The 13527-nt window shown below is 40.5% G+C and overlaps 1 protein-coding gene across 1 annotated transcript; it reads left to right on the top strand.

Annotated features, from left to right (window-relative positions):
- The first annotated feature begins 5573 nt into the window (after positions 1-5573).
- Positions 5574-6524, top strand: LOC100955156 (olfactory receptor 8D4). The gene has a single exon (XM_012809574.2). It carries the CDS (start codon positions 5574-5576, stop codon positions 6522-6524), a length of 951 nt encoding a protein of 316 aa, XP_012665028.2.
- The last annotated feature ends 7003 nt before the right edge of the window (positions 6525-13527 follow it).

The raw sequence follows: 13527 nt of genomic DNA, 5'->3' as shown, positions 1-13527 counted from the left end.
CACAGGCCTTAGGAAAAGAGGACGAGAAGTTTCTTACTGAGGCCTGACCTTTCCCCCACAGAGAGCCTATAGAAAAGTCTCTAGGGGACAAATGAGTGGTGTGAGATGTGCCGGGAACAGCATGGGCAGCTGGCTCCTTGACAAGAGGAGAAACCTCTTGGGACTAGATAAGAACAACTTCTTTCTACCCAGCTCCCAATATGGGTATGGTGTCAGCCTGTCTGCCCTGCATGGACCCGGAGACTTAATTGCCTCCTATGGAAATGGTGTGCGTGGTCCAACCTGCTGACTGCTCTCCCATCCTGCTTCTAAGTCCAGTTCTTTGTTCTAAACTGCAGCTTGTTTCTTTAGTTTGTAATTAGTATAGAGTGGCAGAGTAAAGGTTATAAATGTTAAAGAATGTCACCAGAAGGGTGATGTATAGTGCAATTCTTTTGCTTTCCCCCATGATTATTCATTTGCTGATTTAATGATAATGTATGTAATAAATACAGAGTTAACCCAAAGCACGGAGCCGTTGCCATCTTCCCCGTTGGTGGCATAGGTCCCCCGGGCCCACTCTCTTTAAATCATACTTTGTTTCTTTGTCTTTATTTCTTTCATTCTCTTGTCACCACCAAGCATTGGGGATACCCACGAGCTGTGTAGGGACTGGCCCCATAGAATAATCTGAAGTCATGTCACAATTTTTCCCAAAGCCAAACCTGACTATAGTTCTTTGCCCCTGAAAATTTGAAGGTTTCAAGTGCCTGTGTTGTCTTAAGAGCACCAAAAAATGGTTCGCCCAAAGATCACCAGCCACATTCTGCCAGATATTCGGGAGAGCCATCACTAGGGACAGGAGGCTGGACTCAGAGTCATGCTTGATGCAGTTTGCTTCCATGATTAGGCACGAGAAACACTGAACCAACTGCCTTTATCCAAGCAATGCTGCAGCCATTCCCAGTGTTCTTTACATATTCCTTAGGTTTTCTGCTTCTTAGTTTTTTTGTTTATGCCTTCATCTGTATCTTGACTATTCTTTTGTATCCTCTTGGATTAAGTGAATCCTCCCTACCTTTGACAGTACATTTAAAATCTCTGCTTCCATGAAGATTGTCTTTATCATGGTAGATAGCGGTGATCTATTTCATCTGTGAGCTCAAACAATTCCTACTGCTTATTATACCAACCACTTCCTGTGGTGCTTCATTCATTCAATAGTTTGTGCCAGGCATGGTGGCTTATGCCTGTAATTCTAGCACTCTGGGGGGCTGAGGCAGGTGGATTGCTTATGCTCAGGAGTTGGAGACTGGCCTGAGCAAGAGAGAGATCCTGTCTCTACTAAAAAAAAAAAAAAAAAAAAAAAAAAAAACTAGCTGAGTATTGTGGTGAGTGACTGTACTCCCAGCTATTTATGAGGCTGAGGCAGGAGGAGCACTTGAACTCAGGAGTTTGAGGTTGCTGTGAACTATGATGATTCCTTGGGACTCTACCCAGTGTGACAGAGTGAGACCCTATCTCAACCCCCCTACCCCCCAAAATCGTTTGTCAGAGCAAGGCATGTGTAACATCTGCCTCACCAGGTAGCAAGGTTCTAAAGAGATTTATCCCCCTTTTCTTTGTTTTTAGAGACAAGGTCTTGCTCTGTTGCCTGTGCTAGCATGCAGTGCCCCAATCCTGTCTATGACTTCAAACTCCTGCCTTAGTCACCCAAGTAGTTGGGACTACAGGCACATATCACCATGCCCTGCTAAGTTTTAATTTTTTTCTTTTTTGAGACAGAGTCTCACTATGTCACCCTCAGTAGAGTGCTATGGCATCACAGCTCATACCAACTTCATACTCTTGGGCTTAAGCAATTCTTTTGCCTCAGCCTCTCAAGTAGCTGGGAATACAGGTGCCTGTCACAAAGCATTGCTATTTTTTTGTTGGAGTTGTCATTGTTGTTTAGCAGGCCCAGGCCAGGATTGAACCTGCCAGTCTTGGTATATGTGGCTGGCCCCCTAACCACAGAGCATGGGTGCTGAGCCAAGTTTTTAATTTTTTATAGAGATAGGGTCTCACTATGTCGCTCAGGTTGGTCTCAAACTCTTGGGCTCAAGTGATCCTTCGGCCTCAGCCTCCCCAAATTCAGGGATAATAGGTGTAAGCCACTGTGCCCAGCCTGAAGGGACTCATTTTGAAGTTTTTTCCAGTGTGCATACTCTATGGTGGATGAGTAAAATGATAGGCCAGCTCTGGGACATTTCTTACAAGTACACAGGTTGCCGAACCTCGGGAGATAAGAAACCCTCGGGACTACTGACATAAAATACATGAGCTGATAGTAAAAGTCAGAGCTTCTTATTAGCTGTGGCTGTAGACACTTAAGGAAGAAGGCACAATTAATCTGTTTTTACTCCTAAAGTGATGAGGACAGGAGAGAGAAGAGATACTTACCTACAATCTTTAGGAGAAAGAAGGTGAGTTTCAGGAATAGGCTGTTCATATGGATGGCTATTAAAACATGTTCCCTCCTCATCTCCTGATTGTCCATGGGAGCTCTAGAGTTTCTTTCTTTCTTTCTTTTTTTGAGACAGAGCCCCAAGTTGTCCTGCTGGGTAGAGTGCTATGGCATCACAGCTCACAGCAACCTCCAACTCCTGGGCTCAAGCGAGTCTCCTGCCTCAGCCTCCCAAGTAGCTGGGACCAAAGGTGCCCACCACAATGCCCTGCTATTTTTTTGGTTGCAGCCATCATTGTTGTTTGGCAGGCCCAGGCTGGATTTGACCCACCACCTTAGGTGTATGTGGCTAGCGCCTTAGCCACTTGAGCCACAGGCTCCGAGCTAGCTCTAGAGTTTCTACACGTTTGAAGGCCTTTGAGTCACCAGAGTAGAGGGAAGAGGCCATGGGTATCCATGCTAGCCTTGTCTGTGCATTGCCCACTTACATTGTCTAAGTATCCTACTGTTCATTATGTGAACTTATCTGTGAAATCATCAGATTAAAGATATATTTACAAATATATTTATACAGACCTTGCAATGTGTAAGGTATGTTCACTCTTATTGTCTCATTTGATTTGCAAATCCCTGAGTGATGTTGATGTTTCTTGTCTATGGACTACATGGAGTATCACGGCCCTAGGGCACAGACATGCTGTAGAAGTAAGAACACAAAAGAGAGAAACCTCATGGGCTTGAGCAGAGGCCAGAATGATGCAGGATGCTGGAATAAAACAAGGATCGTGGGCAGATGGAAGACACTTTGCGTCAGTAGAGAACCAGTAGGAATTAGGGGAGATGTATGGGAATTAGGGTGGTTGTAACACTCAGGGCAAAAGAAAGGCATGTATTATTATTATTTTTTAAAACCATTATATTAAAGGCAGAACCCCAAGCCTATGAATTTCCTTGAGCATTACTCTGATACTTCCCTCACCGTGTAATCTCTGTGACAAGACCACAGGTGTGCATGTCAGTCGGTGAGGGGGGATGGGAAAGGAACACTTCAGAGTATTTCAGTAAAGGCAGGGGCTGACCGGACACTTTCTTTTTTTGCATATGATTCCCCACCTTCATCCCTTAGAATGAGAGAAGAGGAGACACGAGATGTGTGTTCTGGATAATTTGGAAACTTTCTCAGAGAACAGCTGTTCAGTGTTAAGCCATTTCTCTGTTTTATACTGTGAAAAAAAAATTGGGAAATAAGGCAGAGTATCTGCATCCCCGGAGCTCAGCTGCAAAAATGTACGCCTTGGCCTGGTACATGTATTGCAGGAATATATTGGAAGCAAGAAGATATAAGCAAGTTCTTTTTGTTCTATTGTTTTGTTTTTGAGATACGGTCTTGCTCTGTTGCCTTGGCTAGAGTGCAGTGGCGTCATCATAGCTCACCACACACTCAAACTCTTGGGCTCAAGAGATTCTCCTGCCTCAAGTAGCTGAGACTACAGACATATGCCAACATGTCTGGTTAATTTTTCTATTTTTTTGTAGAGATGGGGTCTCCCTCTTGTTCAGGCTGTTCTCAAACTGCTGGTCTCAACCTATCATCTTCCAAAGTGCTAGGACTTGGGCTTCCAATGTACTAGGACTACAGGTGTGAACCACTGTGCCTGGCTTACATAAATAATTTCCTGAAGATCTAGGAAGTGAGGTAAATCCTGGGCTGGGAAGGCTGAGAACATGCTAAGCCAGACATCTAAACAGGAGAGTCCAGAGAGGGCTTGGCGAGTAGCCCAACACTAAAAAATCAGCCAGCCTTTTCAGAGGTACGGCCATCACTGGCCGTAGAGCAGGCAGGCCCAGGACGTGTCCCATCTCTGCTCCTTTCCAAGAAGAGCTGGGGGTGTGGGACAGGAAGTGCACCTGGGGCCTCCACGTGGAGAAAAGACAAACATTTGGGCTGCTGGCCTTGCCAACCTGGCAGCACAGGTGACTTACTTTGTACTCAAGACTTGGTGAAAGAAGCAGGCTTAGTTCAGAGGATGACCGAGGATTCAGAAGGCAGAAACAACTTTGGGAGGTCTGCCATGCTATCAGCTTACTGAAGTGTAAGGAGAATAAACGTCCCACCTAGAAATCAACTTAGGGTTAGATTCAAAATAGAACAAACACACAAATGAAAACTTAGTCCTAAAATGATGTTTAGTCCTAAAATATTGTAGCCACACTAGTACTACAATATGTGTTAAAAAGAAGTATGCAGTTTTTGTCTATCATCAGTGAAGTCTGGTAAATATTGGGGGTGATGTAGTCCTCGAGGAGGGCAACCTTCACTTCCTTTGCTCAAGAAACCTGTTTAACTCTGTTTAACTCAGCATGTGTGAAATCATATGATCCTTGGATGCTTACTTCACGTAATGCCTTTTAAACATCTCCCTGGAATTATTACTAATATTCTACTGAACACCCTTGGAAACCTTGATGTAGAAGATAATCATTGGCTCTAACAATAGACACCTCCTCTGTGAGACAGCGGTTCTCGACCTGTGGGTCCTGACCCCTTTGGGGGTCAAACAACCCTTTCACAGGGGTCACCTAAGATCATCCTGCATATTAGATATTTACATTACGATTTGTAACAGTAGCAAAATTACAGTTATGAAGTAGCAATGGAAATAATTTTATAGTTGGGGGTTACCGCAACATGAGGAACTGTATTAAAGGGTCTCGGCATTAGGAAGTTGAGAATCCTGGTCTAGGAAGCTCTGCAGGCAGGGACAGCCCTGGGCAAATGTGTCAAAAGCAAAATAGTATTTTCTTGTTCATGCACCTTTTTAAATTGATTTGCTTTAGGAAACCTCCCCCCAACTAGAGATTAATCTTAGTGCTTAGAGATTAGCACTAATCTCTAAAACCAGAGTGAAAGGTTGTAACCTTTGCTAAAGGAATTGTGGACAGGAGGGGTTGGCGAAGTCTATGGATGGCTCCTGAAATCTGTGGGTAGGTAGAGGCTTGCTGACTCCATATGGTCCGAATGCTGACTTTTTGGTTTTCATAACACGCAGTCAGTGTTTCCATAGCTGGAAATACCTGGGCTATGAGGAATTGGTGGCAAACTGGGCTTGTGCAGTTTCCTTTAGCTCTTCCTCTCTTGTCTCTACAGATGTCTCCAAGGAGAGTGGGCATAAAAAATCATTCCACAGTGACTGAGTTTCTTCTTTCAGGATTAACTGAACAGCCAGAACTTCAGCTGCCCCTTTTCTGGCTCTTCTTAGGAATTTATGTCGTTACTGTGATGGGAAACCTCGGCATGATGGCCATCATTGGGCTGAGTCCTCACCTTCATACCCCCATGTACTATCTCCTCAGCGGTCTATCTTTTGTAGATTTCTGCTATTCTTCTGTCATTACTCCCCAGATGCTGGCAGGGTTTTTATGCAGAGATAAATCTATCTCCTATTCTGGATGCATGACTCAGCTGTTCTTTTTCTGTGTTTTTGTCATTTCTGAATGCTACATGTTGGCAGCCATGGCCTATGATCGCTGTGTGGCCATCCGCAGCCCACTGCTCTACCATGTCGTCATGTCCCCCAGGGTCTGTTCTCTGCTGGTGGTTGCTGTCTTCTCAGTAGGTTTCACTGATGCTGTGATCCATGGAGGTTGTGTGTTAAGGTTGTCCTTCTGTGGATCGAACATCATCGAACATTATTTCTGTGACATCGTCCCTCTGATTAAGCTCTCCTGTTCCGGGACTTACATTGATGAGCTTTTGATTTTTGCCATTGGTGGATTTAACATGGTGGCCACCAGCCTCACGATCATCATTTCATATGCATGTATCTTGACCAGTGTCTTCCGCATCCGCTCTAAAGAGGGCAGGTCCAAAGCCTTTAGCACTTGCAGCTCCCACCTGACAGCTGTTCTTATATTTTATGGGTCTCTCATGTCCATGTATCTCAAACCTGCTTCCGGAAGTTCACTCACCCAGGAGAAAGTGTCCTCGGTATTTTACACCACTGTGATCCCCATGTTGAATCCCCTGATATACAGTCTGAGGAACAAGGAAGTGAAAAACGCATTGGTGAAACTTTTAAGGGGAAAAATAGCTTCATAATGAATATGCTCTTTATGAATATGTATTTATGTGTTCATAATTGTGGTTCGTGATTCAGTTAATATATACTAGATTGCTATATGCGTATTATATGTGCATATATTTAGTAATCTAAATAATACATAATAAAAATAATAAAATGTGAAACAGTACATACAAAAGTGAAAAGTAGCAAATATCTTAAATTTAATACCACTGAACATTAATTTTTTTAATCATTTTTTATTAAATTATAACTTTGTACATTGATGCATTTATGGGGTTCAGGGTACTGCTTCAATATACAATGCGAAATGCTTACATTGAACTAAGTAACACATCTGTCACAATTATACTCATTTCTTAATAGTTTTGAAATGTACCATTGCATCATGCACATTAGGTGAGATCCCCCCGAAGGCCCTCCCTCTTCCCACATCCCCCCTCCCCTGAACATTAATTTGTATCTTTAGTTCCCTGAATCCAGGCTAAGAAGAAAGACATTATTGTGGTATACTGCAGAGCAGCAGGAGGAAAAGCACACCGCATTTCAAAAAGACATTTCTGTTATGGAAATTCGTATAGAAAATATTGACCAGCGTGATGGAAATCATTACAATTTAACAATAAATGTGGAAGAATTTTTCTGGATTGTTTTTTATAAAGGGCTTATTAAAAGCCTAACTATTAAAGCGGAATTCAATGAAGAAGATTCAGCAAAGGGCTAAGCTGGTATGATCTCAGTATTGGGTATCTGATCATCCAAGAATAAGACCTACAGGATCTAGATGAAGAAATGGTATTTACGGTCCTATCCACACGTTATTATGGTTTTGTCAGCTCACAGTGTTTTACAACTTTCTGTTTGTTCCTTTGGAGTTGGTATTTTTCTCTCTTGGCTGGAAACTAGGTATCTTTGATTTCATCCATGTAATATGTTTTGAATTAACATAATGAAAAAGTTTGTGTTTTTTAAGAAGGAATTCTTACAGGATTGATCCAGATAATGTGCTGTGTGGGGAGCATGACCTGCTAGCTAATTGATTTCTTCAGCATATGCTTGTCATGAAAAGTGCCAGGTACTTTTCTAAGTGCTGGACTATTATGGTGAAGATGATAGACAACGTCTCTCTTTATTTTGAGGAATGGAGCAGAATTTACGGATATTGCAAGTAGTTTAATGTTGAAACTCAAAAACAGCTTTCACATCTGTCTGAGTTTCAACAAGGCTTAGTTCTTTGCTGAATCTTCTGTGCTGAATTCCACTTCAATATATTGGCTTTTTTTTTTTTTGAGACAGACCCTCAAGCTGTCCCCCTGGGTAGAGTGCCATGGTGTCACAGCTCACAGCAACTTCCAACTCCTGGGCTTAAGCAATTCTCTTGCTTTAGCCTCACAAGTAGCCAGGACCACAGGCACCCACCATGACACATGGCCATTTTTTGGCTGCAGCCATCATTGTTGTTTGGCAGGCCAGGGCTGGACCCGAACCCGCCAGCTTCGGTGTATGTGGCTGGCACTTGAGCTACAGGTGCTGAGCCAATGTATTGGTTTTTAATATGCTCTTTACAAGACACAATTAAGAAAGATTCTTCTACCTTTATTATAAAATTGCAATAATTTCCATCATACTGCTCAATATTTTCTAAGCAAATTTCCATAATATGATTATCAGTTACAATATTATCATAATTATAATGAATAAAATTATAACTACAGACATAAGAACTTTGGAAAAAAGTCATGAATTTTCAATGGGTCAAGAGCTACTCTCAATAGAGTTCTTTGAAGAACATTAAGATGAAATCTAAATGAAGAAAAGGGTATACTTGTGCAGAAACAGAAAGGCCAGAATAGGTACAGTGTGGCCAAGGCTGGCACAAACTTGGCCACATTCAAGAAACAAAGACGATAGTATGGCTGAAGCTTAGTGAAGAAGATAAAGGAGGTGCCAAAGAAGTCAGGATAAATAAGCAAACTCAAGATCATGTAGGATTTTTAATTTTATTCTAAGCACAACAGAAGTGATGGATAGGTTTCAAAAGTAGAGTGATGCAATCTATTTAACACTGGAGAAGTACCCCCTGGTTATTGATGAGAAAATAGATGTATGTGTGTATGTGTGTGTTTGTACGTGTGTTGGCTAGGGAAAGGTGGTGCTATTGGCCGGAGCAGAAACAGAGAGAATGCTTTTGAGGCTATTAGAATTATCTTGGTGAGAAATGATGTGTTTTTTCATTAGCGTAATAACAGAAAAGGGGGAGGGAAAAATGGATGAGTTCAAGATCCATTTCTGACATTGAATCAATAAGATTTGCTGCCGAGTGTGTGATGCTTCAGGATAATAAATTTTGATAAAGTTAAAATAGACATTTAGAAATAAGGAATATTAAGCAATAAAAGTGAGTCAAGACCAGTTGAAATAAAAATGCAAACAGACCATAAAAGCCTGAATAGTTGCAATGTCTGAACTTCATATCTGTTTGGGTTTCCAAGTAGCCAAAACAAATACAAAGATGGTAATAGAGTTAATTATACAATTCTCACTGTTATACAAAAGGAAGAATTCTATTTGTTGTAAGAAGCAATGTTTTCTTTGTTATAAAAAATTACTTCTAACTTCCTCCTCCTCCTCCTAAGAAATAAGAGCAATGGACACAGAAATTTATATGCGAGTTACTGAAAGATGCTATTGGATAGAGCTTTTGAAAGGAGGAGGAAAGCTGTGTTCTTACATAAAGTTTTTATTTTTCTTTGTTTTGTCTCCATCACGGAAAGTCACTCATGTTACTCATCAGTTAAGATGGGCTTAAGATATTTTCCTATCTAATTTTTCCGCACCCGTGTTTAAAGAGTCAGTTAAGCAAATTAAGAGAAAGAAGGCTAGAAACAGACTGAGCCAAGGTTCATACACAATGGCTGTCCTGCATTTGCTTTTTAAAAAAATTTTCTAAATATTAAGAGGGTTTGTTACGTGGATACCTTGCATAATACGCAAGTTAGGGCTGTTGATGTACCTTCCATCAGAATAGTGTTCACTATACCCAGCTGATAAGTTTGTATCCCTCACCCCTCCCCACCCTCTCCACTTCTTGGTTTCCAATTTTTTTATATCACTTTGTGTCATGTGTGCCTCTCATTTAACTCCCACTTATTACTGAGAACATGTACCCTTTTATGCACATCCATGGAGACATCACATCTATATTATGATACTCCCCAAAACTCAGATGTAGCCTCAAAATTCATTTTAACCCAGTACTCAAGGCTGTCACGATCATTTGAAGAGTGACAGGGAACTAATTTCCTTGTAGATTTTACATACAAGATGATAGAGTCAAATGGAGGGGCCTGCCCAAATAGAGGGGACCCAACCAAATAGAGCAAACCCACCCAAATAGAATGTGCCCACCCCCACCCTTCTGACAGATGTCCCACCCAGGAAAAGGAACATACCAACCCCCACCCTTCTGACCTTTAAAACCCCCATCCACCGTCACCCACATTCTTACTTCCTTCAAGCCTCCCAAGTAGCTGGGACCACAGGCGCCCGCCACAACACTTGGCTATCTTTTGGTTGCAGCCGTCATTGTTATTTGGCAGCCCAGGCTGGATTCGAACCTTCCACTTTAGGTGTATATGGCTGGCGCCTTAGCCACTTGAGCCACAGGCTTGGCGCCAAGCCAGACTCTGAGCTTTCACTGTGGCTATCTCTCTAGGCTCAGGGCAAGCAGGATGTGAGGCTAAGGTGGAGTTTGTAGTGTCCCAGGATGGAGAAAATTTTCTAGCAACTAAAGAAACTTGAGATGGTCTCCTATTTATTAGGTATAATTCTGCTATCAAAGACCAAGACAGCATAAAAAGCAAAATCTGAAAACTGATTTCACCAGTGAATATAGATGTGAAAGTCTTAAAACTAATACCAATAAGTCAAAGCAACAGCACATTGAAATCTCATCCTGAAAATTTACAATTACGGTAACTAAGGAATGTATCAAAATTTTAATTCATATACATTGATCCCATTAGAAAGTCTTGATAATCTCAATAGATGCCTTGTATTTTTCCAGTTCCTGGTTTGAGACAAAGCAATTGCAACCAAAACCCTTCAAAATCTTTAACAATTGAGTAATAAAAAGACTTTACCTCAGCAAGGAAAAAGCTATTGTTAAATTAAAATGAGAGATGCCAGACAAAGGTGTTTGCTATCACTATTCTTATTTAATATTTTCTGGATTTATAGCTAATTTTGAACAGGTAAAACAAGTATATTATTTAAAAATATGTAAAAGTAGGTCATACTGGTAAGGGAATTGACAGACTCATCAATGCAATAAAATCAACATTCTTGAAACAAATCTTTATATATACAGAAAAACTTAGTATATGATTTATAAAAATCGTGTGGTAAAGGGCTAATTTACACAAAAAGAAGACCTCAGAAATTTAGTTTTTTTAAATAAAAGGTTAGCTTTTGACTTAAGAAAATCCCAGATTATTTAAGATTTAAATGAAAAATTTAAAAAAAAGGAAAAAAATTTTTAAAAATCTAGGTGATAGAATATAGATAGTAGGATGGATAAGGCATTTCTAAACATACAAAACAAATTATGGAATAGTATTTAAAAGCAAAAAGAGGCTGGGTATGTGTAACTCAGTGGCTAGGGCGCCAGCCACATACACCAGAGCTGGCGGGTTCAAATCCAGTCCAGGCCTACCAAACAACAATGACAACTACACCCAAAAAACAGCTGGGCATTGAGGCAGGTGCCTGTAGTCCCAACTGCTTGGGAGGCTGAGGCAAGAGAATCACTTAAGCCCAAGAGTTTGAGGTTGCTGTGAGCTGTGATGTCACAGCACTCTACCCAGGGTGATAGCTTGAGACTCTGTCTCAAAAATAAATAAATAGCATTCAAGAACCACTCTTTTTGCTAACAGTTAAGAACGTAACAATATTTGTAAATTGCAAGTATAGCTATCAACACAATATATTTAATAAGTGTACATATAGCAGTTTATAAATGCTTATGCACATACAAGACATGTTTATTTCTATGTAAATAGTGATCCCATTTTTGATAAACAGCTCACAAATTAACAAAGACCACAACACAAGATATGGCAAATTTGAGCAAAAAGCAAAGGGCATTATTGACAACATGGAAGTCATCGAAGAATTTTTGAAAGGCAAATAAAAGTGTTTCTTCTTAATAATAATGAAAAATGCATATTAAAATTAGATGCTTAGAAAGTTCACTTGAAAATGGTGTAGAAATTTGCAATACATACACCTAAACTGTATACATTTTCCTCAAAATCCGTATATACAAAGCATTCAGTAGAATTTACATATCTCTCAGGGGTATTTCTAAAACAGCAATAAATTCCAGGATTTTGTGCAGCATATAATTCACCATATTAATACGTCTTTTAAATCTTTGCCAAGAAAACTTGTACAAAGAACATTTAGAAGAGAATAATAAAGTCAAATTGAGGCGTAGCTTTGAAATAGTTGGACTCTTTCTCACTGTGCGCCTTTTGCGTTTAAATCTTTAACCCATAGAGTAGCAGTTTGGTGTGGTTGTGAAATAGGATAGAAAAAAAAAGAATTTTGGAGTTAAGTAATTAAAAATTTAATCTTTGAATGACGGGGCTGTTGGGTGGTAGTGAGGGAGAGCGGTTAATTGATCCTGCATGATATCTTACTTGGGTCACTGCTCTTTCAGGCCTGGGTGTGTTCCCCAGTGACACTTGGCTTTAAAGCGCTCAGGGGTTCACCTGCCCCAGGCCTGACATTTTTACCTCCCACTCTGCTAATAATCCCTTTGCACTAAAACTCGCCAACTTCAACTCCCCACGGGCCTCTCAAGGGCCTGATGGAATCTTTGAAGTGTTAAATATATTTGGATCTGCATTTATTTATCTATGATTGCTACAAAATACTTTTAAAAAGAAGCTCCAGGTGAGTGGACCATAACTATTTCATGTACTTCTTAAATTTTCTCTCATTTTTTTGGATGTGTTTGAACTTGAAATTATACATTGAAAGAACACAGCGTGGCGTTTCATCCTGGCTGTGCTACTAACTAATCCCAAGAACTTAGAATGTCATATCACTTCTCTGGATCTTGACTTCATTATATAAACAGAGTCTAAGACCATTTTTCCTAATATGGATTCTCTCCTTTAGCATAAAGAATAAGATTTAAAATTTGGCCAAGGGCTTCCTCTTTATATTGAAATACATGTTTACCTATATAGAGTAACTAAGCAAAAGATTTAAGTACCTGTAATTCCACTAGCTAAGGGAAAAATACCAGAATTTTAAATCATTAAATTGAATATGCAGATGCCCTCGTAGGGTGATACTGAAGCTGAGATTTGATTTCCTCACTTCCCTGCTTAGAAACCTTATCTAAAACAGGGACGCCTTAATCTGACAGTTAGAGCTGAGGCCATAATCTGCCTTCTACCTACTTTCCCGACATTATCTTTTACCACCATTTCTATTTCAAAGTGGGCCTTTTCACTTTTACTCTGCCATCCCACGAACTGTCACATCTCCACTTATTTGTCCCTTCCTTCTAAGTGCACCATCTCTGTCCCATCCTATTTAGAATGGTTACAAATCCTTGCCAAATTTCAAAATAGAGCCCCATCTGTATCTATATTCAAGATATTAATACTTACCACTGTTTGGACACCAGGCTGAATGTTTCTAATACCTTATTTTATTTTATGCTTAAACAACCTGGAGGGTTCTTATCTTCATTTTACAATTCATTTTATTTATTAATTTTTTTACTGAGACAGTCTCACTATGTCACCCTCAGTAGAGTACCTTGGCATCACAGCTCGCAGCAACCTCAAACTCTTGGGCTTAAGTGATTCTCCTGCCTCACCCTCCCAAGTAGCTGGGACTACAGGCGCCCACCACAACACCTGGCTATTTTTCTGTTGCAGTTGTCATTGTTGTTTAACTGGCCTCGGCTGGGTTTGAGCCCACTAGCCTTGGTGTATGTGG

The sequence above is a fragment of the Otolemur garnettii genome, unplaced genomic scaffold, assembly GCF_000181295.1.
Source record: "Otolemur garnettii isolate 467f Iridium unplaced genomic scaffold, OtoGar3 scaffold00108, whole genome shotgun sequence".
Lineage (NCBI taxonomy): Eukaryota > Metazoa > Chordata > Mammalia > Primates > Galagidae > Otolemur > Otolemur garnettii.
Note: the sequence above shows the minus strand (reverse complement) of the source record. Positions and strands in the feature narration are given on the sequence as shown.

What these genes read in the sequence shown, in the direction of transcription:
- LOC100955156 (XM_012809574.2), top strand. Translation starts at nt 5,574, where the DNA reads ATGTCTCCAAGGAGAGTGGGCATAAAAAATCATTCCACAGTGACTGAG.